At 38.4% G+C, this 24,627-nt stretch overlaps 1 protein-coding gene and 2 pseudogenes across 3 annotated transcripts in view; 1 reads left to right on the top strand and 2 right to left on the bottom strand.

Annotated features, from left to right (window-relative positions):
• The window catches only part of CECR2 (CECR2 histone acetyl-lysine reader), a 162,684-nt gene that overhangs the window by 50,670 nt on the left and 87,387 nt on the right, over positions 1-24,627 (bottom strand). For all 3 annotated transcript variants that reach the window (XM_016213786.2, XM_016213787.2, XM_087814394.1), the window contains exons 2-4: positions 20,211-20,305; positions 1,886-2,069; positions 357-496 (exon numbers count right to left, since the gene is read on the bottom strand). In XM_016213786.2, the coding sequence (XP_016069272.1) occupies positions 357-496; positions 1,886-2,069; positions 20,211-20,305 (419 nt within the window). The remainder of the gene's footprint in view (positions 1-356; positions 497-1,885; positions 2,070-20,210; positions 20,306-24,627) is intronic.
• LOC107537698 (small ribosomal subunit protein eS10 pseudogene) lies at positions 5,504-11,443 on the top strand (annotated as a pseudogene).
• LOC148093746 (gem-associated protein 2 pseudogene) lies at positions 21,658-22,854 on the bottom strand (annotated as a pseudogene).

The raw sequence follows: 24,627 nt of genomic DNA, 5'->3' as shown, positions 1-24,627 counted from the left end.
AGCAAATCATCAATTCTAGTAGAAAAAAGGAGTTCTCAAGAACTGAGTACAAAAGAGGCAAATGATGGCAGTGAAGTGACTACAGCTAAGAACCTGCTGTACAGAACAGTCTCTGATAAGGGAAGTGGTGCTCCTCAGAAACCTCATTGCAAAACAGTGCCTCTCACCACCTGCTATTAGAGGCTACAGTTCAATTCCTTTTTATTTTTGTATGGAATAACTCCTTTCCATCTCTTTGCAGGTGTGCTGTTACAGCTAATTTCTTAATAAGGGGAAAAAATGGTGGTGCTGATGCATTTAGTTTTGATGACATTTCTGTACAATAGATACCACAACTCTGATCTTTAACAATGTACCTGCTCAAAGAGAGTTCTCTGTTGGATTTTCCTTGTATTGGGTCCTCCTTGTACATTCGAGTTCCATAGAAATACCAATATAGTGCCCCAGAATTATCTTCACCTAATGGCTCCACGCGGAGACTGTCTGCATCTAGACCCTACGTGTAAGAACAGGGAAAAGAGGTTTGGGGAAATGGAGAACAAAACCGGAGAAAACTAAAATGAAGATTCCAAATTTATACTCAGATATATCTCATATTTAAAAGTGCCCAAGTACCATAAGTAATTTTTAATCAGGGCATATGAAACGGACCTAGAATGGTTCCCAACCCCATCACTGTTCCCATTTCACCAAGAAAAGAAAAATCAAAAGGAATTTTGATGAACATATTATATATTTGGCTTCACTTATTTTATGTATGCATCCATAAAAGACAATTACAACAGAGTAGAATCTGCTGTTATCAAAGCTTGATCTCACATGATCCTCTGTTGTACCTCCATCATAAGCTACAGTAACAACCTCTTATTCTCGCTGAGATCCAGCAATACAGCTCCTACTTTACCCCAGGGTCTGACCTGTATTGGCCTTCTCACTGCTATTAAAGTCCTTGAGCTTTCAGTAAAGACTGTGCTAAATTGCACAATGATTTTTATAACGTGTCCATGAGTAGGGCTGAACTGAGAAGTCATCAACACACTCAATCATTTCTGACTGGACAGGATTAGAAACTGACCTTCTTATGAGTGAAAAGTAATAGCATACACCCTCCCTCTGTGACAGACTTCTAAATAGATAGCAACAACAGAATATGGGGGAGCGAAGAGCTACACCTTCCTTCTTCAGCATTTTTTATAACATGTATAGTACAGATGAACTTCACTTGCATAAATGGGTTAAAGCCTTTGGAGTTTTCAATAAATATTTCTAGCATGTTAAATCAAATTTCAGAGCTTAGGAAACAAATTCAGTGGCTAATTTAGTTGCAATCTGGCTGATGACAGGAAGAATAAATAGGTGTCTCTGATTGTTCTCCTGTATCTGTGACTCAGTACATGTAAAGGAAGATAAAACCGAACTAAAAATTAAAGCAAAATAATACACAGTCATATAAATGGATGGCTTGGAATCTCTTAGCTACAGAGCTCATGTTTTATAGACACTGTTATTATCAATTAAGAGTCCCCAGGCTAGTAACACAACCCAAACTCTAGCTTCTCTTAGTATGTTCACATTTTACATCCTGGATTGCTGGTGTGTTTTTTTCTTTTAAGGCAGTGATTTTCAACTGGTGTGCTACAAGAATTTTAAAACATGAAATACCTGACTATTTAGTCAGGGCACTGACCTCTTTCCCCTCTGATTGTCAAATAAAAAACTGACAACAGCTAACAATAGTCATATGATGTGAATTGATCAAAATTATACCTATTTTTTTGTCAGATGGGAAAGATATATTTTTTGGTGTGCCGCAGAATTTTAGTGTGCCAGGAGATAAAAAGGTTGAAAACTGCTGCTCTATGGAAAGGGTCTGCTGGTTAAGCACCTTGAGAAGATCGAAGACATCATCTGCATCTAGCCGGTAATCACAGAGGCGGTGTAGGATCTCCACACGAGTGCGAAGAGGCAGATCTTGGAAACTGGCTTCTCTCAGCGGGTTGGGCTTCCCTTCCTCCAGTTCCCAGCGGTAGTTTATGATGTCCTCTAGGTAGCTGTGGAATGTCTGAGGCCTAGCCAGATGGCCCCAACACAAAAATACATTAATATAAAATAAAGAGGGTGGGTGGGGCAAGGGTGAGTGAGTTGGTGGTTCAACAGCTAACAAATCTTAAACAGAAAGCAGAAGATGAAAAGGCAGGAAGGGTCTGAAAGCCCCTTACTGAAACCTCATGTTATTATACTATCTACTTGGACCTTATATTGTCAAATTCCAAAGAAGATAAATATATTAAGAGTTTCTCACAGAATAGGTTGTTTTACTTTAAACCACTAACAGTACATTCTGGTGAAACAGGTAAAAGCTTTACCAATCAATGTTATAGATTGTGAAACTAAGGCCAACAGTCTTATCTTTGCTCATACAATTAAACAGACTGCAGTTTGGATGGTTATTCACTTCAAAATTAGGGCCACGACTTAAATGGCAAACAAAAAAGAAACTCAATGTCTGCCTAGCCTAATTAATTATACTTCAGGTTAAAATGCAAAGGTGCAAAAACTTCTCCAGAATACAAGTATCCACTCCAATGAGCAACTATAATTTTATATTCTGTTACACATAAATTTTAGGGCATATTACAAAACAATATATTCTAAATTTTGAAAATAGTTTAGAAAAACTATAGGAAACATTTAGGACAGTTTGATGGCAATTCAAATTTTTTTTGGCTAGAATTTGATTGGCAATTCTACAACTGCATTTTGATAAGTACCTAAAATGTACTTTGTATACAACAAAAGTGTTTAACTGTTAGATGGTTACTCTATACCCCAATTAATGAATCTGGATATAATGTCACCTAATGCTTGATTTAAAACTTTTTCTCACTAAGAAAGATGTATTACAAGACTTATGTCAGTCCTGGCCAATGTGGCTCAATTGGCTGAGCGTCATCCCGTGCACCAATGATCACCAGTTTGATTCCTGATCAGGGAACATGCCTAGGTTTCAGGTTCTATCCCAAGCAGGGGGTGTGAAGGAGGCAGCCAGTTGATGTTTCGCTCTCTCTTCCCTCTCCCTTCTTCTCTCTCTAAAATAAATAAAAACATATTAAAAAAAGAACAAAAAGAATTATATGTCAATATAATTTTGGAAAGAGGCATGCTACCATATTGATCTGTAATCTATGGTAGTTATATTGGTAGAAAAAGTCAGAGGAAATATTCACTGAAAGAAAAGCAAAGGGCCTTAGATAAATAAGAAATTAAACATTTTTCTTTTTCAAAGAGAGAAGAAACTATTTCTTTACTATATATATCTCAACTGGGGAAAATGTGCATGTGTTAGCTTATCACAATGCAGCAAAATCCCTCCAAATATTAAGGCTCTCACAAATCTGATTCAACTGCAGTACTCACATTCATAGCATGAGCACTGGCATATGAATAACTGCTTGAACCTTAGTGGGTCTGGACAAGCTTTCTCTCTCCATTGCCTGTGAAGCTGGTGCTGCCCCTTCAGGAGGGAGGAGCTGAACAAAGAGCAGTTCAAACTGGTGGTAAGAAGGAGATAGTATGACAATAATGAATTTGAAAATAAAATGGGGTGTTTTTTAAAAACTGTTTTTTGTATAAAGATGACAATCTCTCTTTGATAATAAATCCCTTTACCTACTACATACTTTCTAGAATTTCTAATGTACAACAAGCACCCCAAACAACAGGGAATGTTTTTCCTGCAGTAAAATAAAATATGGAGTCTATGACATTGGGATCATTTCACCAGAATGGTAGCTTTGCCGGAGGATGCAGGAGACAGGCTGCGCCTGGCTAGGGAGAACTTTCTTATTCCAGCAAGAGGCAATGGAAACACAACCATACTGACCCAACAAACACTGTAAATGTACAGTGTTGTTCTTTCTGCCTACAATCTGCCTGAAAGCCCCTACCTGTCTCAAAGAACTGCATGTTTGAGATTCCTTTCCAATAGTCCCTTTTATCCTACTCAGTTTCAATTATACTTTTGTTAACAATTTTTTTGGCATCTCCATACCATCTTATCACCAGATACTTGACCGTTTACAATTTAAGGTAATTCATTTTCCTTGTATATACACTTGACCTTAGCCAAAAGGCTGAGAAGCGATCATTTTCCTTGTATATAAATATACCTTCTCATATAAATCTTTATCCCTTTCTTTAGAACATCTGAAATTCAAGGAAAAAACAACTTTAAAAAATGTTTTATTGATTTTAGAGAGAGAGAAAAAGAGAAACACCAATGTGAGAGGAAACACTGACTGGCTGCCTCCTGCACAAGCCCCAGAGGATCTAACCTGAAACCTCGGCATGTGCCCTAACCAGGAATTGAGCCAGCGACCTTTTGGTGCATAGAATGATGCCCAATCAACTGAACCACACCAGCCAGAGTGGGAAGAAACAATTTTTGAAGGCAAGTTGGCCAAGAATATTTGAAACAAAAGAACTTAAGGAAGCCAAAAACCAGGCTAACAACTTCTAAGTAGTATTTCATCTTCTATAGAATATAACACTCTTTAAGAATCTAATGAAAACCTGCACACACAATTTTGTATACACTTTCACATCCTGTCACTTAAAAGGAAGAAGAGTGTAGTGGCACTATGCTGCTAAAAATGGGTATAATATTTTTTATAACTTTTTTAAATCCTCACCCAAGGATATTTTTTCTATTGCTTTTCCAAGAGAGTGGAAGAGAGAGAGAAACATGGATGTGAAAGATGCACATCGATTGGTTGCCTCCTGCACTTGTCCCAACTGGGGCTGGCGATCAAGCCTGCAACCAAGGTATGTGCCCTTGGCCAGAGTTGAACCTAGGATGCTTTAGTCCGCGGGCAAATGCTCTAACCACTGAGCGAAACCGGCTAGGGCTGTATATAGTATTTTTTAGAACTTCTCATACTGCAGTTCTAGAATTTAGATTACCTGAAACATTCACTCATCCATTCACCTAAGTGCAATTCTCTCATAATGACTTCAGTACCTCTCATCTTTCGGAAATTACTCAGAATTGTAATGAAACGTTTCAACAGAATATTGTAACAAAAAGATCAAACCAATTGGAAGTTATAAGCACAATCAGGCCTACTTATTTTCTTGTCTGAAAAATGTTCCAAATGCCCTTAAATGAGAAGCTGTTAATTATTCCCCCTTTCCTTATAATAGTACCAGAGAGAGAATGTTAACGAAAATGAACCACCTTTCAACACTCCCATAGTTAGCCATTTCATAGAAACCCAGAAGAGAATGCCACTCAGACAAGGACATGCTTCTATTAGTGAGACCAATGCTGACAAGGACCACACAACCTGAGTAAAGTATGTTAACACAAGTCCCGGGACTGGAGCTGTCAGAACTCTTGACTACTGCAGCGCAGCAAGTTTTAATTTCTGCAACCTGTTTTAGAGGACCATAGCTGAAAGGATATCAATCTACAGTCTACTTGCAGAGATTAAGGCATGGCATCATGGGTAAGCACAATGGAAACTAAATGAAAAAACATCGGTCTCCCATTTGCTACAGCTATTTGTGTAGCAAATGAAATACATGTATGCACAGTTAAGCCACATTTAACATGAGTGATGGACTGAGATAAAGATTTTTGTTTAATGAGAAGCAGGAATCAAAATGCTCTTTAAGAATATCTGATAAAGTGTTTATTCTTAAAGATCATAAAAAGACCCAGGCCAAAATAATTTAAAGAATGTATCTCCTTTGGGCTGTATATTGGCTGCCATACCCAACATATCCTAAAATCAACACTGATTGCCAGGAAAAGTTAAAAATCATGACAACTTCAAATTTAAGTAAAGTATGATTAAGATACAAAACATGCCATAGTAGGTTTGGCTCAGTGGTTAAAGAGTCAGCCCACAGACCGAAGGGTACCAGGTTCGATTCTGGCCAAGGGCACGTACCTCAGTGGCAGACTCAATCCCCTGCCCTGGTTGGGGTGCGTGAAGAGAAACACAGACATAACGTAGATTCACATATATTTATGAATGTTTATGTTGGGTAACAAAGAAAAGTATTAATAAGTCAAGTGGAAATCAACATATAATAAGTTTTAAAAAGACAAAGGGCTCTTTTTAACAGAAGCCAGATGGGACTATATACTATTTGTAAGAAGAAATGGGAAGTCCGAAGTGTCAGGTGTAAGGTATGAAGAGGTACAGTAAGAATTATGAATAGCTTCGAGACTTACAGATGCACACTGTTAGCCCTAGAAACACTAAAACACACACACACAGTCAACAGAAGAAATAAAGTGAAATACTTAACAAAAATAACCCAAAAGAAAGCATCAAAGGACCAACAGAGGAACAAAAATCAGAAAGAAGCGCATAAAAAGATGCTCAACATCTCAATTTGAGAAATGCAAACCATTATCTAAACAAGATATTACTTTATAACCACCAGGATAGCTAAAATAAAGAAGATAATAAGTGCTGACAAGGATGTGGAGAAACTGAAAGCCTCATACACTGCTGGGAATGGAATGTAAAATGGTGCAGCCAATCTGGAAAAGCTTGGCAAGTTGCTAAAAAAGTTGAACACAGAGCCCTGGCCAGTGGCTCGGTTGGCTGGGCATTGTCCTGTGCACTGAAAGGTTACTGGTTTGATTCCTGGTCAGGAGGCATGCCAGAGGCAACGATGGATGTTAGGCTCTCACATGGATGTTTCTCTCTCTCTCTCTCTCTCTCTCTCTCTCTCTCTCTCTCTCTCTCTCTCTCTCTCTCTCTCTCGCCCTCCCTCCCTTCCCCCATCCCCCCTCAAAATCAATAAACTATTCTTTAAAAAAAAAAAAAAAAAGTTAAACACAGAATTACCACATGACCCAATCATTTCACTTCTAGGTACATACCCAAAAGAAATGAAAACATATATCCACACAAAAGTGTACACAAACATTCACAGACAGCAGCATAACTGATTACAGCTAAAAGCTGAAACAGTGCAAATATCCATTAACTAACTGATGGAAAAATAAAATGTGTATCTACACAATAAAATATTTTTCAGCCGTAAAAGAAAGTACATGGCTGAACCTTGAAAACATTATGCTAAATAAAAGAACCACACACAAAAAGGACAAATGTTGTGTAATTCCACTGAAAAGGAGTACCTAGAATAACAAAAAATATAGATATAATAAACACAGTACTGGTTGCCTGGGCTGGAGGAAATGAGTGACTGCTAATGGGTATGAGATGTCTTTTGGGGGTGATAAATATGTTCTAGAATTAGATAATGGTGATGACCACAAAATTTGTGAGCATACTAAAAAACAATGAATTATACATTGAATTTCCAGAGGAACAAGTGGGAAGCCAACCATATCAATAACTGCATTACATGTAAACGAACTAAACATCACAACTGTCAGGCTAAGTGGGAAAAGAAAAAGCAAGATACAATTTAAATATAAAATAACAAACAGTGAAAGGATAGAAAATAATATGCCAGGCAGAATGAGCTTCAAGTCTGCATTTAAAATCAAAGTAGGTCTGAAGACAAAGAGATAAGTCACCAGGAATACATAACAATCTATGTATGTAATAATAGAACATCAAACTCATGAAACAAAACCAGAAAGAATTAGAGAAACAGACAAATCCATAAGCATAGCCAGAGATTTTTGAAAACATCTTTCTCATTATTAAATACACCAAGTAGACAATAGTCAATAAGGACATAGTAGTCAAAAACTACCAACCTAATCTGACATATACAGAATATTAAAAAACCTATAGAACATATGAATATTTTCAAGTGCATATGACATGTTTATCAAGATAAACCACACGTTGGGACATAAATGAGGTTTTTAAAAAGAATTATCTTTATTGTTGAAAGTATAACAAATGTCCCCCTTCCCTCTCCCATTGATCCCCCCCTCCACCCCGCATACCCTCCCCAGGCCTTCACCACACTATTATCTGTGTCCATGGGTTATGCATATATGCATGTAAGTTATTTGATTAATATCTCCACATCTACTCCCCCCACCCCTGCCTTCCCTCTGAGATTTGTCAGTCTGTTCCACACTTCTATGTTTCTTATCTATTTTGTTCTTCAGTTTATTTTGTTCATTAGAATCCACACATGACATCATGTAAAACTGAATCAGGAGGAATGAGAACACCTGAATAAGCAAAAAGAAATGACAATGAAATCGAAGCAGCAATCAATGAACTCCCAGCAAACAAAAGCACCACTCAGGATGGATTCATGGGGAGCCTTACCAAGCATTCTACTTCTTATTGGAATGTTGATTTGGTGGTGATAAGTCCTTTAGCCTTTTTTTGGTCTGGGAAGCTCTTTATTTCTCCATCTATTTTGAATGATAGCCTTCCTGGATAGTCTTGGTTTCAGGTCCTTGCTTTTCATTACCTTGAACACTTCATGCCATTCCCTTCTGGTCTGTAGAGTTTCTGATGGGAAATCAGCTGACACCCTTATGGGAGCTTCTTTGTAGGTAACAAATCGCTTTTCTCTTGCTGACTTTAAGATTCTCTGTCTTAAATTTTTGGCATGTTAATGTGTCTGGGCACAGGCCTCTCTGGGTTCTTCTTGCTTGGGACTCTGTGCTTCCTGAACTTGTGTGACTTTTTCCTTTACCAGGTTAGGGAAGTTTCCTGCCATTATTTCTTCAAACAGGTTCTCTAACCCTTGCTTACTTTCTAGATCTTCTGGTACTCCTATGATGTGAATAGTATTATGTTTCATTTTGTCCAGCAGCTCGCTTAAACTGTCCTCCTGTTTTTTTTACTGTTTTTTCTTTTTGGTTCTCTGAGTGTTTTCTACCCTGTCTTCTAATTTGGTGATCTGATCCTCAGCTTCCACTAATCTGCTGTTTATTCATTCCTTCAATGTATCCTTTATTTCTGCTATATCATTCTTAATTTCCTTCGTAGTTCCCATTTCTTTTCTCACGCTGTTAAGCATCTTTTACAATCAGTATTCTAAATTCTATATCTGATAGACTGCTTATCTCCATTTCATTTAGCTCTTCTGGAGAATTCTCTTGTTCATTTGGGGAATGTTTTTTGTCTTCCTATTCTGGCTACCTGTTTGGCTTTGTTTCTATGTATTAGGCAAATCTGCTAGGATTCCCAGTCTTTTTGGAGGGTTTCTGGTGCAGGTCAATGTCAGATGCTGTTTCTGACTGGCCTTGAGTACCCTGTTTGGAGCTATAAGTAATCCACAGCTTGTGGCTCTCTCTGCTGGAGCTCGGTGCATTTGGAAAGGACCAAGATGTACACCACAAGGTCTGGATTTCCTAGCGCTAGGTCCAGAAGCAGATCAGGCAAATACTCAAAGCACCCCAAGTTCTGCCTCTCTACCTGCAGGCTGTTATTCTCAGTCTTTTAATAAGTTTCTTATAGACCACTGCAAAGCATAAACTCCGCAAGGTAGGGCAAGAGATTTTCCAATGAGTGGGGCAACTGACCCCTCCCCTCCTGCCTCCAGCAGAGCTGCCTGGATGGTAAAGGTCTGCCTGAGAAAGATGTCCTCTGCTGCACAGGGGAATGACTCAGCACAGGAATCCAGATGGCTGCCCTCTGAAATCTATCCCCAGAGCCAGCACCCCTAGATATTTCTCACATAGCTCTAGTCCATGTTGCCCTCCCTTCACTGGAAACCAACGTGTGTCTGCACACAAATTTTGTGCACTGGCCCTTTAAGAGGGTGCCTGCATTACCAGCCATCTCTCCTTGGTAGACAGAAACCCTGCTGCTTTTCACAGCCAGTTATTATGTGGGCACCTTTCTCCGTTCTCTTGCTCTTGGCTAGGGAACCCCACTTGGGGTTTAGACACAGAGTTCTCAGTGGGAACCCCCCCCACAGCTGAGATAACCCTCCAGAATTTCTGCTGCCTGTGGGAGCCCAGCCAGCGCTCTCATGCCTCTGCACTTCCTACCAGTCTCTATGTGGTCTCCACTTTAGGTCCTTGGTTATAAGGGTTCTCTCCTACTAGTCTTCAGCTGACTATCCAGGATGTTTTTTCTATATTTTAGTTGTAATTCCAATTTGGTCCCAGGAGAGTGTCAGTGTAGCTTCCACTTAATCTACCAACATCTTCTAAATTAAGTTTCGATAAGCTTCAAAACACTGATATCTCATCCTAGCTGGTTTGGCTCAGTGGTTATAGCATTGGACTGTGGACTGAAGGGTCCCATTCCAATCCTGGCCAAGGGCACGTACCATGTTTGCAGGCTTGACCCCCAGCCCTGGTCAGGGAGCATGTGGGAGGCAACCAATCAATGTGTTTCTCTCACATGGATGTTTCTCTGTCTCTCTGTTCTTCCCCCTCCTTCCCCTTCCACTCTTTCTAGAAAATCAATGGAAAAAACATCCTTCAGTGAGGATTAACAACAAAAAAAGAGGATGAGAGATTGAATACTTTCCCCCTAAGATCAGGAACAGTGTATTATAAGTTAGCCAGTACAGTAAGATACAAGAGGGAAGAACAAAGGATACAGAATGGAATAGAAGCAAAACTATCTTTAATTACAGACTAAATAAAAAGTCCTTAAGAATCAACAACAAAACTAACAAAGAAACTTCAGGAAGACTATAGAAATACAATAAATATACAAAAATCAGCTGTATTTTATATATACTAGCAATAAACAGTTGGAAAATAAAAACTTTAAGTAATTCTATTTACAACAGCATCAAAAATACAGAATATCCAGGAATAAATGGAAAAATTCCAATACCTTTACAGTGAAATCTATAAAATATTACTGAAATTAAAGAAGGTAAACAAATAGATGTATATCATGTTCAAGGACTGGAAAATTCAATCTTGCTCAAAATGTTCATTCTCTCTAAACAGGCTTTTTATTTTTCACAGAAATTGTGGGGGGGGAAAGCTATGTAGCAGCCATCACAATACTGATACCCAAGAAGAACTGGACTGCCATTTATGACCTCCTTTTTAAGGAGGGAGTGATGGTGGCCAAGAAAGATATGCACATGCCTAAACAACAGGAGCTAGCCTAATCTTCACCTCATGAAGGCCATGCAGTCTCTCAAATCACAAGGCTACATGAGGAATAGTTTGCCTGGAGAAATTTCTACTAGTAACTTATCAATGAGGATATCCAGTTATCTCCATGATTACCTCTACCTACTCCCTGACAGCATACCTGCCACTTTGTACCACAGTGGGCCTGAGGCAAGCAGGCCAAGGCCCAAAGGTCTGGAGGGCTAGAAACCTGCAAGACTCACAGGAGGGGAAGGTGACAGAGACACTGACAGATGGAGTGCTTTGCCCCCTGATGCCCACAAGAAAGCTGAGGCCAGGGCTGAGTCAGCAACTAAATTCCAGTTTAGAGGCAGATGTGGTTGTGGATATGGCAACAACCTCAGTCAAATTAGAGGGGTTATTTTGTAGTGAATAAACTTTTGGTGGGGACAGAGCTATTTAGAAATTTACATGGAAATGCAGAGAACTTATAGTAGTCAAAACAATTAGGAATAAACCAAAAATAAGAAACACTATCCAATTTCAAGACAATTTGGTACTTCTATAAACACAAGACATACAGATCAATGGAAGAAGGCAGAGTCCAGACATGGACTTAAAGATCATATTTATAAGGAAAAAAAATGAACAATGATATTCTACTTCATACTATATACAAATACTAACTCTAAATGCATGATGTCAACTGCAAAAAGCTAAAACTACAAAACTAAAAGAAAATTTTGACACTGAGGTAGGTCCTGGTGTTTTAGAAAATAGTAGCTATGAAACATAATAAAGAAAAACTGATAAACTGGACTTCAACAAAATAGAAACTTGCGATTTTTAAAAACACACTGTCAAACAAATGGAATGGCAAGCTACACATCAGGAGAAAATATTCCTAATTCATTTTATATTTAGTCATCAAGGAAGCACAATTTATATGGAAATTAAAACCATGAGTTACCATGTTACACATAATGAAATCAGTACAATTTAAAAGTGGGTAAAATGAAAACAATATGTTGGCAAAGATATGGAACAAATGGACTGTTCATATGTTGCTAGTGTAAGTATAAATACTACTACTGCTTAGAAAAGTTTTCAGTTTCTTAAAGCTAAACATACTCTTACCATATGACCCAGTAATTCCCAAGAGAAATGAAAACCTATGTCCACAAAAATGCTTGAATGCAAATGTTCATATTTGGTTTATTCGTAACAGCCCCAAACTGGAAGCAACATACAAGTCCACTGACTAGTGGACAGATAAACAAATTATGATATATTTTTTACAATGAATACAATTTCATTGAGATTCCCTCTTCCCCCAAAGGAACAAACTACTGATAAAAACTATCAATAAATGTCATACAGACATCAGGCTGACTTAAAGAAGCTAGACACAAGAGCACATACTTATATGATCCCAATCATATGAAATTCTACAGTAAGGTAAAACAATCTTAAAACAGTGATAAAAATCAGATCAGTGTGGGCTTGGGGTATAGTGGTTTTTTTGGAGGTGGCAGGGCAGGTAGAGTACATTCAATGCAAAGGGCACTTTCTGGAGAGATGGAAATGTCACTACATAGTGTATTCATTTGTCAGAAAAATATCAACCTGTACACTTCAATTGTGTGAATTTTATTGTATCTAAGTTATATCTTAATAAAGATGAGTTTAAATAAACATTTAACAAAAGAATATAAATTACAAAAAGGGAAATAATATTTCTACAAAGGGAAGATGGGGCCCCAAAATACTAAATATAAATACACTGTGTGTTTTTAAAATCCTCACCAGAGGATATGTTTTTATTGATTTTAAAGAGAAGAAAGGAGAGGGGGAGAGGAGGGAGAAAGAGAGAGAGACATTGGCTGCTGCCTCCCATATGCATCTTGAATGGGGATTGAACCCGCAACCTAGGTACGTGCACTGAACCAGAATCAAACCTGCAACTTTTGGTGTCGGGACAACGCTCCAACCAAGTGACCCACCCAGCCAGGGCAATACATTTGTTTTAAAGTGATTTCAGAGAGTCTACTATATAATGCTAGATACATAATTAACGGGAGCAGTTAAATATACAATAGTTAGAATATTTCTACTTAGAGCAGAAACCACAGAAAGTAAAGCAAACGCCACACTGAAGCATAAACTAATCTAGGTTATCTAAATAGCACTCTACTAAAGATGATAGAAAAAAAATATATTTTGCTGCCAAATATCATCAGAATGAGCATTTAGTGGAGGATATTTTTATACTGCTTAAACCACTGCTCAAGATACGGTCTGATTCAAATCTTATCTTTGCTTTGACAGCTAAGAACCATAAGTTTCTGATTTTCAATCCAGTGCTCAATTATAGTAGGATACCTTCACAAAAAATAAAAGAAATGTCACTGAAAGAGCACTTTGCCCCAGACTTATGTTCCCTAAGGTTTGAGAATCACTACCTTAGATGCTATTACCACTTATGCATATCTCTAGCTATAGTCAACCCAATTTACCCATTGTAGTATACACAGGGGTAAGGCTGCTCTAAGCACCTAGAGGCTGCTAGAGTTCTTAGCAATGTGGGGTTTCCCAACAAGGCTATTTACTTCCTCAAAGAAACGATGACAGTCTCTAGAGGTTTTGATAGCAACATGGATTCTTTTTTATTATTATTATGTTTTCCTTTTATTGATTTTAGAGAGAGAGGAAGAGGGAGAGATAAAAGCATCAATGAGAGAGAGAGACATTGATAGGCTGCCTCCTACACAGCCCCCACTGGGGACTGAGCCCACAACCTGGGCATGTGCCCTGATTAGGAATCAAACCAGGGACCTCTTGGTTCATGGGCTGACACTCAACCACTGAGCCACGCCAACCAAACAACATGGATTCTTATATAATGTAACACAATCCTCTGAATGACATATCCCATCACTGTTGCCATAGTCTATTAAGGTTAGGAGCAGGCCCTGCCCACACTCCAGGGGATGGGATCACACAAAGACACAGAGGACCCAATAGGATGGATCATGGGGTCTCCTGAGAGTCCTACTGCCATACCCCTCAAGACACCATTTTTTCTTAGTAACAAAATAAACAAATTCTTGAAAACTTTTGCACTGAGACTATTGTAAATGTCTCTCAGGAACAACAAATTCCTAAACAAAAGAAATGAAGCCAAGACAAACCTATTCTTTGCCACTGAATCCAACTGTATTATGCTGAAAATGTTTATAGATATGTGAGACTGAGTATCACAACAGTGTATGATGGAATATTGTGGAAATGGGAGTCAGATGACCTAGGTTCTTGTACCAGTTTTGTTGCTTGCCTTTGTTACCTCACAGGTAAAAATACAAATCGTACTAGATGACATCTGAAGTTCCTTTCACTTCTAAGACATTCTGTAGAGCAAATTAATTTGAGATTTGAAAAACCCTTTAAAGCAGAAGTCCCATATTCAATTAAGGCAGTCCATGAACTTTGCTGAGAAAATATTAATTTTCATTTTTACTAAATCATAACTAAAACTTCATATTCCATTCAATTATAAATGTAGGCAACAAAATACAATAATTTTAGCAGTATGTGTATTTTTCATTAAAAGATATCAGATATTTTCATATCACATATACCTTCTATTAACATTTATAATCATCAATACTTAAATATTAAGATAATCTTTTAGAAATTAGGCTTGCTGCTAGAGTATGTTATTTAATCACTTAATAAAGAAGCACATTACTATATCAAAATTTTGTTTCTTTAATATTGGGTTCTCTTGTATGACTGCAAACCATATTCTTAGGTAGGGCCCACAGACTTCATTACAGTGCCAAAGTATACAATGAATATACCAAAAACTTCTTGTTTTAGAGGAAAACTTTTTTTTTTTTTTTTTTTAATATTTCTCTTTTAATTTATAGCATGGGGCTTGGTTAAGAGCTGAAGGTCTAGACTGATAGAGGCCAAATCTGTCCTATATGAATTACCAGTTGTGTGAGCTTGGGCAAGTTATTTAAACCTCTCAGTGCCTCATATTCCTGATCCTTGATAGATGGGTGAGAATTCCTGAAAAGCATTTACAGCAGTGCCTAGAACAGTAAGGACATAGTGGGTTCATGTCTTCCACAAGCAGACACAGTATTATGCTGTCCTGTAAGGATATAAATCTCAGTTTGGAGAATGCAATTAAAAAGAAATGTGGGTTCCATATGACAGTTTAAAAGTTATAACAAGTTAGTGGAACTAGAATAGTAACCAATTTAATTTTCTAACGGTCTGGCAAACTATGGCCACTAGGCCAAATTAAACTGAATGTGCATCTCTTTTCACAGCTAAGTTAAGAATGTAAAAACCAGAAGAAACAACAAGATGGTGGCATAGGTAACAGCAGTACTTGTGGCCTTCCACAACCACATCGAAATTACAACTAAAATACAGAACAACCATTATTCAGTATCTCCCGAAATCTAGCTGAACCGAAGTCCTACAACCAGGGAACAGAAGCAGCACATCCAGATGGGTAGGAGAGGCAGAGACTGGGGGTCGAATCTGAGCTGAATGGCAGAGATGCAGATGTAGTCCCCACACCCAGGTGCCACAGTTTAAAACTGGGAAGGATATCTCCGCAGTGGAGGTTTCCTGCAGTGAGGGGTCCCAGCCTCACATCAGGCCCTCCAGCACAGGGTTTCAGTGCTGGAAAGAGTTTCCCCACAACTTCGGGCTGTAAAAACCAGTGGGGATTGTGGCTGAATGATGTGGAGCCTGCAGAAGTCCCAGGCAGCTCCTCTTAAGGGGCCAGGTCACAGACTTACAGGGATTCACTCCCTCTGAGTTCTAGCACTGGAGCAGCACCTTGAAAGGAAACTGGGACATTGAGGGAGGAACTAATTTGCATGGAATCAGGGCAAGACCTGGAGGGGTAGTTTTCTCACAGACAGAGGAGTTGGCAGAGGCTACTGCTCCTTTGGCGAGCCCTCTACCCACAGAGCTGGCAGGCAGGTGACATAGTTGAATCTGCTGCATATGGCGCACACCTGTGGCCTTGCCCTGGTGATTCCCGGACACTCTGACCATCCCTACTTATAAGCTCATCCAAGTAATTTCACGTGGCTTTTCCAGACAAGTGGCCTATTTAGCCTCATGCTCAGGACTTTCCTAAAATCTCTCAGACAAGCAGCAGCTGGCCTCAGCATGCCCCATACCTCTCGATAAGTGGCCCCAGGCCTGGCACTAGCAGCAGCCTGCATTGGTTCATAGTGTGGCCTCTCCTGGACACCTCCAACCCCAGCACAAATAGCAGCCATCTAGGGACTGCTGTGTAGCTCATGCTGGGTAGTCTTGGAGGAGGAACAGGCAGAGGCTGACTTTGCACCTCCTGGGAAGCGCCAGAGTCAGTGCGCCTGGTGGTCAGTCTCAACCATGCTGGATTACAACCCTGCCACATCCAAGAGTTACACTCAAGCTCCACTGAAGTAAATCCTGCTCCATAGGGGTGTCTACAGCACAGCAGCTCTTCAGCTGTAGCTGTACCTGGTCCTCACAGCCAGGTGGCCTGGGGGTAAATTCCTCCCAGTGACACCAAGAGCACCTAGGCTCAAATACAACAGGACAGTGCACACAGCCCACACAGGGAAGCACCTAGAAGGCCCAGCTCAGGTGACTGGGGAGAATGAGCCACTGGACCCTACAGGACACCTACTAAACAAAGCCACTCTACAAATTCCAGGAGACATAGCAGCTCTACCTAATACACAGAAACAAACACCTGGAAGCAGCCAAAATGTGGAGGCAAAGAAACATGCCACAAAGGGAAGAATAGGAGAAATCTCCAGGAAAGAAACTAAATGAAATAGAACCAAGCAAGCTACTAGATACAGAGTTCAAAATAATGGTTATAAGGATGCTCAAGGATCTTAATAAGACTATTAAGGAAACTAGTGAGATTATCAATGACATAATAAAGTACCAATTTGAAATGAACACTACCACTAACTGAAATTAAGACTAATTTACAGCAAATCAACTGTAGAGGATACTCAGAACGAAATCAGCAATTTGGAATAAGAGGAAGCAAAAAACACTCAACCAGAACAGCAAAAAGAAAAAAAGAATCCAGAAATATGAAAATAGTGTTAGGAGTCTCTGGGACAACTTCAAGCAGCCCAACATTCGCATTATGGGGATGCCAGAATGAGAAGAAAGAGAGCAAGAAAGTGAAAACCTATTTGAAAAAGTAATGACAGAAAACTTCCCCTACCTGGGGAAAGAAACAGACTTACAAGTCCAGGAAGCACAGAGAGTTTCAAAGAGGCCCACAGCGGCCCACAGCAACACACATCATAATTAAAATGCCAAAGGTTAAAGACAAGGAGAGAATCTTAAAAGCAGCAAGAGGAAAGTAGTTAGTTACCTACAAGGGGACACCCATATAACTATCAGCTGATTTCTCAAAAGAAAGGAGTGACAAATATTCAAAGTGATGAAAAGCAAGAACCTACAACTAAGATTTTTCTACCCAGCAAAGCTATTATTTAGAAATGAAGGTGGGATAAAGAGCTTCACAGATAAGAAAAAGCTAAAGGAGTTCATCACCACCAGACCAGTACACAAGAAATGTTGAAGGGTCTTCTTTAAGAAGAAGCTAATGAACAAAAGAATCTAAGAAACAAAACAGATCTAGAGACATTGAAGCATGCGAAGAACTGTCATATCTCAGAGGGAAGAGGGAAGGAGGGTAGTGAATGGGAAGAGATTAACCAAAGAAGTTATATGCATATAAGCATAACCCGTGGACACAGACAATAATGGGGTGAAGGCCTGTAGAGGGGTGAGAGCCAGGTGGAGGGGGTCAATGGGGGGAAAAAAATGGAACACCTCTAATACTTTCTATAATAATTTTTTTTTAAATGGGGGAGGGGGGAATGTAAAAACCATTCTTGTTTAAATGGTTGGGGGAAAAATACTATTGTATGACCTACACAAAGTCTAAAATATTTATTATCTGGCCCTTTATATACAAGTTTGCTGGCCCAGTTCAACAATGTGCAAACCACTATAAAGAAGAGATGGACGTTGCTTCAGTCAATGTGTACTTTCTATTCAGCATGTGTAGAAACTAATAATGTTTCTACATACACTGACATAATAAACTGCTATTTATTAAAAGCTGAAGACTGTTCTAAAGCTTCTAATAATTATTGTGAATTATAAATAATTATAAATTATTTCATTTAACCCTCACAATAACTGTGGGTATGTTACCATTCCCATTTTTCATATAATCTTGCCTTAAGGGCACGATTATGTGGGAATTCATCTTCTAATTGGCTACATGATTATAAATAACTTAAATTTTCGAATGTGTTTCCTTCCCTATAAAATGGCACTTTATTAATTTGTGAGATGACCCTAGTATCATCTCTTCATCACCTCATATATGAAGACTGAAAAAATGAACCCAAGTGAAAATATAATGAATGATGGGAAAAGGTTGCAACTAAACTAAAAATATTCTGTAGAACAGCTATTACTTTCAAACTAGTTGTTTTTATAGGAAATATTATCAATGAAAGTATATACTTTTTAAGAAAAAATTTATAGTGGAGATTAATGGTAAATATGGGGGGAAATAAAAATTATACTAGGAACTAGTTAAAGTCATTTACCCAAAGGGGCAAACCAAAAGCTCTTGTTAATAATTCTATCCACATGTGATTACCCAAAATCAAATGGTTCTTGTCCAAAAGTCTATCAAATTACACACAGAATTTACGGTATACTCTTAATAACTAAGTAAATTTGATTAGATGGAAGAATCCAACTTAACCAATATTGTATAGTTTTGTACTGGAAGATATACTTAATACACTAAAAGCATGTATAGCAGGCAGCTTTTAAGAGATCCTCCAAATGATTTCTGCCTCCTGGTATTCACACTCTTGTACAATCTCTTCCCCTATCAGAGGTAGAACTGTCTGTGGCTTGATTTTATTCAATAGAATATGTCAAAGAATGTCACTCCCATGACTGTGTTATGGGAAAAAGTCATTATATTAACAGTGAGTCCAGGAGCAATAACTCTCCCTTAAGAAATACAGATGTCCAACCTGGAAAAAAAGGCATTTCATCAATTTCTTACTCACCTAGTAACTACACATTTATTGCACATTTAGTATCGGGCCTAATTTCCCAGGCTTTAACAGATACCTAAGAGTGGATTTAATACAACAGAAGTATTTCAGATACCATCTTTAACTGTCTGAAAAATATAAACCATAACACCCCAAACCCCTGCATAGACTGGAGGGCCAGAGACTGGGAAAACCCTCTGTGTCTCAGCTTTTGAGAGTGGCCCTATAATTCTGTTCTGTGTCGAAATGTAGTAGCAAAGAAAATGTTTATCAAGTCAGGATCAAAACAAGGGATGAGGCCATATCAGGAAGATCCTCTATTTGTCTACACAGATAAAGTTTTGCTCCATATTCCTGCATATCACATATGTACTAGAGAGTTGTTTACTTTGCAGGTATGGAGTGAGGGCTAGAAGCTCTATATAAAAAATGACACTACTGTTTATGAAAACAACAGAAGATACTCCAGAGGCAGAAACACAGTAAAAATCCAGTTTTAATTTGTTAGGCAACATTATCGTAAATAAAAATCAGAAAGAAAGGTGTATGCTGAGAAAAAAAAATTCTACACTTGAATGTTATCTGGTGGATTCAAGAGTAAGGGATACAGATTTGTGAGAATGAAGGAAAGTCAAGGATTATAGTAAAACTAAAAGTCAACTGCAGAGCCCTGGCCAGTGTGGTTCAGTTGGTTGAGCATCTTCCCGTGCAATGGGTAGTTGCCAGTTCAATTCCCAGTCAGGGCACATGCCCAGGTTGTGGGTTCAATCTCTGGTCGGGGTGTATTCAGGACAGGCAACCAATCAATGTTTCTGACATCAATGTTTCTCTCTCTCCCCCTCCCTAAAATCAATAAAAAACATTAAAAAAAAAAAAGGCAACTGCAGAACAGTCAAACACAGGGTTTGGGAATCCATTTGTAAATACTCAAGTCTACACTGTTATGTACTAATGGCTAACGATCAGTCTGGCTTTTTAGGAGACATGAAACATCTTGGTGACTGGTTGACTGGTGGGTTTCCTCTGCAAAAAAATTCAGTAAGATCAGAATAACTCACGTGATATCCCTTCGTTGATAGCAGCCTTGAAGCAAGCAGGTGATCAGGTCACTGATAAACTCTACATCATCTCTGTGAAGAGCTGCTTCTAACTCCTGAGGAGAGAGACAGGTTGAGAGATCAAACACAGAGATTTCTTAAAATCCATCTGTCCCCTCCACCCCCACTGCCTTCCTGAAGCAACTGAATGGTCAGTGTAGCAGAAGTGCTACATGGATCAACTGTGACTATCCTCCCCAAAATTACTGCTAGAGGAGCAAGTAGATTTCAACTTCTTGTTTTTCCATGGGGTTTATTTCTCATCCTGCTCCTTCCTAAGCTCCATTCCTTTTATCTGCACACTAGAAGAAACACATACACATATACCTTTTTATAAATCAATGCTAGCAAAATTATCAAAGAATTTAACTTACATAAATATGCTGTATTACTTTCTATTTTAATGGCAAGAGACTAAAGGAGCAAATATGTAATTAGTTGGAAACTTTTCTTCATTTACTTAGCAGTTTCAACAGGTAAACCATCTGCAACAGTTTTAAAGAACCACTATATTTTAAAAAAACACTGGTAGTAAGAAATTTGGCATTTTTTATTTTAAGAAGACTACACATACATGATTGATGATAGATTACTAGAACTGAGATTAATCTTATATCATCTGAAGAGAAGTGAGGTAATGTCTGTTAATGGTCTAATCCTAGGTGAGATGTATTTGAGTTCTTTGGGGTTTAGGTAGACAAAGCCAAAGCTTGTTTTGGCACAGTATTCTAAACAAAGATTAGTTGAATGGAGCTACTGGGTCAAAAACTGACAGTGGGGAATTTTAGGAGGTCCTATTTCTTTTCTCAGTCTCCCATAATAAACCAGTCTTTTCTCAGGTGATGTAATATGTTCTAAGTCATCAACTCTTATGGCGCAAAGTTTGCCTGCATTCTTTCAATCAGGATGCCACTGTCTTCTACATGCAAAACCATTTTCCAAGGGTCCACTATGCTTATGGTCTGATCAGCTCATAATAAGATCTTTATCCATATCTATTCACCAAACTTTCAAGGATCTTATTAATGGTTCTGAAAGCACAAGGTATATATGTGTAAGATGCAATTTCTGACCTTAACACCAATTACATGGCAGTGTGTACTAAAGAGGATAGTCTGCTTCAACTATAAAAATAGGACACCCCTTCTGTAAACTAATTTAATTGTTCCATTTATTACTTTATTTTAAAAAATTCCTAAGTTTGTAAATACTCACTCTGAAAACTTCACAGGACAAAAAACTGTTACCATACTAACTGATACAAATAAACAAAACACAAACTACCCTGAAGTAGTTCAACTGAAATGGAAGGTATCCTATACTCCCTTGAAAGCCTAGGTGAGTGAAACTCAAAAGACAAGGCTTAAGCCTGAAAACATTCTGCTTGCCTTAAATACAAATTTAGGAATTATTAACATCTATAGCAATAATTCTTATTCTTATATTAATTTATTAATTCCTTTGGGCAGAGTTCTTTTCTACATTTTTTTTTTCATTTAATCTAGATTTTTAATTCTAAGAACTTTTTCTTCATTGTCTTTTGTTCAAGAGTCAAACAAAATTTTAGTAAACAAAATACACTTTCAATAAAATTTTATGTGTATATCTGTAAATAAACCATGAAGCAGCACCATGGGCATCTGTAAAATTTCATCAGTTTTGCATATTGTAATAGAAAACTGTTCACCAGAAATTAGGTGGGATTACCCAAAAACACTACATGTTCAAATCCATACAATCTACATTCTGCATATCAACTTCAGTTGCACAGGTTAAAATGAAGACCCCTTACATAATGTTGAAAATGTGATGCAATCTGCACTTGAATTGGCATTGTACTTCCTCAGACAGGCTTCCTTCATCACAAGTATCTTCTATCCCTGAGAGATCAGCTACATTAAGATGGCTCATAAACTAAATCATGCTGGTCAAAATACCTGCTAACCAAGCAGATTAATAAATTCAAAGCAGGAAACCTCTCATAATCTTTGTTGTTCACTAAGAGCCTCACTTCAGAGCATCTTCTTGCAAGCTGCCGAATCAGTGAATGAAGCTCGGGTAATAAAGGTTTTTCAAGACAAGCCACTAAAGCATAAAGCCATCTTCCCAATTCTGGAGTAAGTCTCTTTCTCCAAACCAATTACTCATATATTCCAAGATACTTGTTATTGTTGCCTGATTCATTCTGCTAACAGTACTAAGCAAGGGAGGAAAACCAATTTGCATATAATCTATTCGAGGACTTTCATTTTTAGCTGGCCTAACAGCTGCTTCAGAACATAACCTTTCACCCAGACAAAAAATTTTCCAGCCATCTTCATCTTCAGATTTTGGCATGGTCACATTACTATCCAATGGTTGTGATTTCCAGTTACTTCTATGTCTATTCACACTCTCTCAAACTGTTGAAAATTGTGCCACTTGTTGCTGTTGCTACTGAAAGAGAAACATTCACAGTCTGCCTTCCTTTTCAACTTCTTTAGGTCAATTTGAGCTACCACAACATCTGGACATTGAGCAGCTTCGATCCTTCTGTCAAGTCGCAGGGCTCCACTGGCAACAGCTGGGGCATCAACTCTTCCATTGCATATTCAGCTGGTGCCCACGAAATGGTTTACAGCCTAGCCAGTTCCCATGTCTAGGTACTTCTACATTCTTTTTAGTGATTATCCAGAAAAATAAGAAACACTACCAACCAGCAATAACAAGGATCTGAACCATAATCAATCAGGATTCATTCACTCAATGAATATTTACTGGGTACCCACCCTGTGTGTAGGATACTTTGTAAGCACTGGGGAACTTAGTTTAGTTAGGAGAGATAAGATAGTACCAAAAAAAAAAAAAAGAAGACAAAGTAATTAGCACTATTTGGTACAGAAAAGGATGCCATGGGGGTTGAGAAGAAACAGATTATTCTTGGCTGTGGAAAGACAGTGGGTGGCACCTGAGATGGAAAAACTGACCGTGTTTGACAGTGGGGGAGAGGAAGGGCACAACCAGGTGCAGGGGAAAACATAAGCAAAGGCACCAAGAGGATATTAGGTTCAATTGAACTATTCTGTAGATTACGTGAGGGCAGTAATGTGAGGGAAGATTGATAGCTGAGTCTGGCCTTTCTTTGGAAGACAGTGGAGATCCACTACAGTTAGAGGAGAGGCACAATGAGGTTAATCTAGCTGCTGTGTATAAAAGATAAATTTCAGTGCATAGGGTGCAAGGTGAGGTAATGTTAAACACAGCAACGGTCCAGGAAGAAGATTCTGAAGGACTTACTAAATGAGAGAAATAGCAGGAAAAGGGAGAAACATGAGTTCAAGATCTGACTGAAGTAAATGAGAGGCGAAGGGAAGATTTGAATGGGTCACATTTTAAGCCTGGTGGCTAGGCAAGAAGCAAGTCTCTCAAGTAAACTGCAATTATAAAACTGCGATTGGAACAGAAACTGAACTTTAAAGCAAAAGGTTCCAGGCCATCTCATCTGGCAGGTAAGCCAGAATTACTGAATGCTGGAGCTGGAAGGTAAATCACAGATCATATTATTTCAACTTCCTCAATTTAAAGATAAAGAAATTAGGTCTAGAAAGATTAAAGTGGCTTCTCCAGTTGCACTCAGCAAATCAAAGCAAAGTGAAACCAGGATCACCCAGTCGAGTGCTCTTCCCACTAGCTCATGCTCTCTATTCTGGAAAACCTGATAGTTTTAACAGCTACAATAACCACCATTTCTTTCTCCAAGTCCTCATAGGTACCATTTTCCCTATTCACACTCTGTCAAACAGAAAGAAATTCCTTCCCTCCTCCCTCCTGCCAAGCCATACTGTCTGTAGTCCTTTACATGAAAAACTGTTATCTACAAAATCTTCCTAGCTGAGTTCCACTTTGCTGGTTCCTCCAGCAACTCCTTCAGTACTGGGTATGTTCACATTTCTATTGATGTTCTGTTCTTTTCTACATCATTGTAAATCAAGAGCACAATGTCATTCTTGATTAAAGGTGCTGTAGTCTGTCCTAACTGATGCTTCCTAATGTTTTTAAAGAACAAAAGTACCAAAATGAAATATGATAAGGGCCACATTTGAAAAGATAAAAATGTGAACGGCTTTACCAAGGAAGGGACAGTGAGAAATTTAACAAAGATCAGTGTGGAGGTATGCCAAGATTCCTAGAAGCCATAGGATACATGTGGATCACTTTTATACTGTAGTAAATAATTGAAAACATTACTTTTACAAAACAATCACACTACAGAGCAAAACACACAATCTACATTAAATTTTTAGCTGAGATTCCTTAAAAAAAAAAGGCAATCCTGTAGGAACAAATTCAAACTATACTACTAATTCCTTTTCCATCTCTGGCTTCCCACCCACAGACA

The sequence above is a fragment of the Miniopterus natalensis genome, chromosome 2, assembly GCF_054644295.1.
Source record: "Miniopterus natalensis isolate mMinNat1 chromosome 2, mMinNat1.hap1, whole genome shotgun sequence".
Lineage (NCBI taxonomy): Eukaryota > Metazoa > Chordata > Mammalia > Chiroptera > Miniopteridae > Miniopterus > Miniopterus natalensis.
This window is presented reverse-complemented; position numbering and strand designations above follow the sequence as displayed.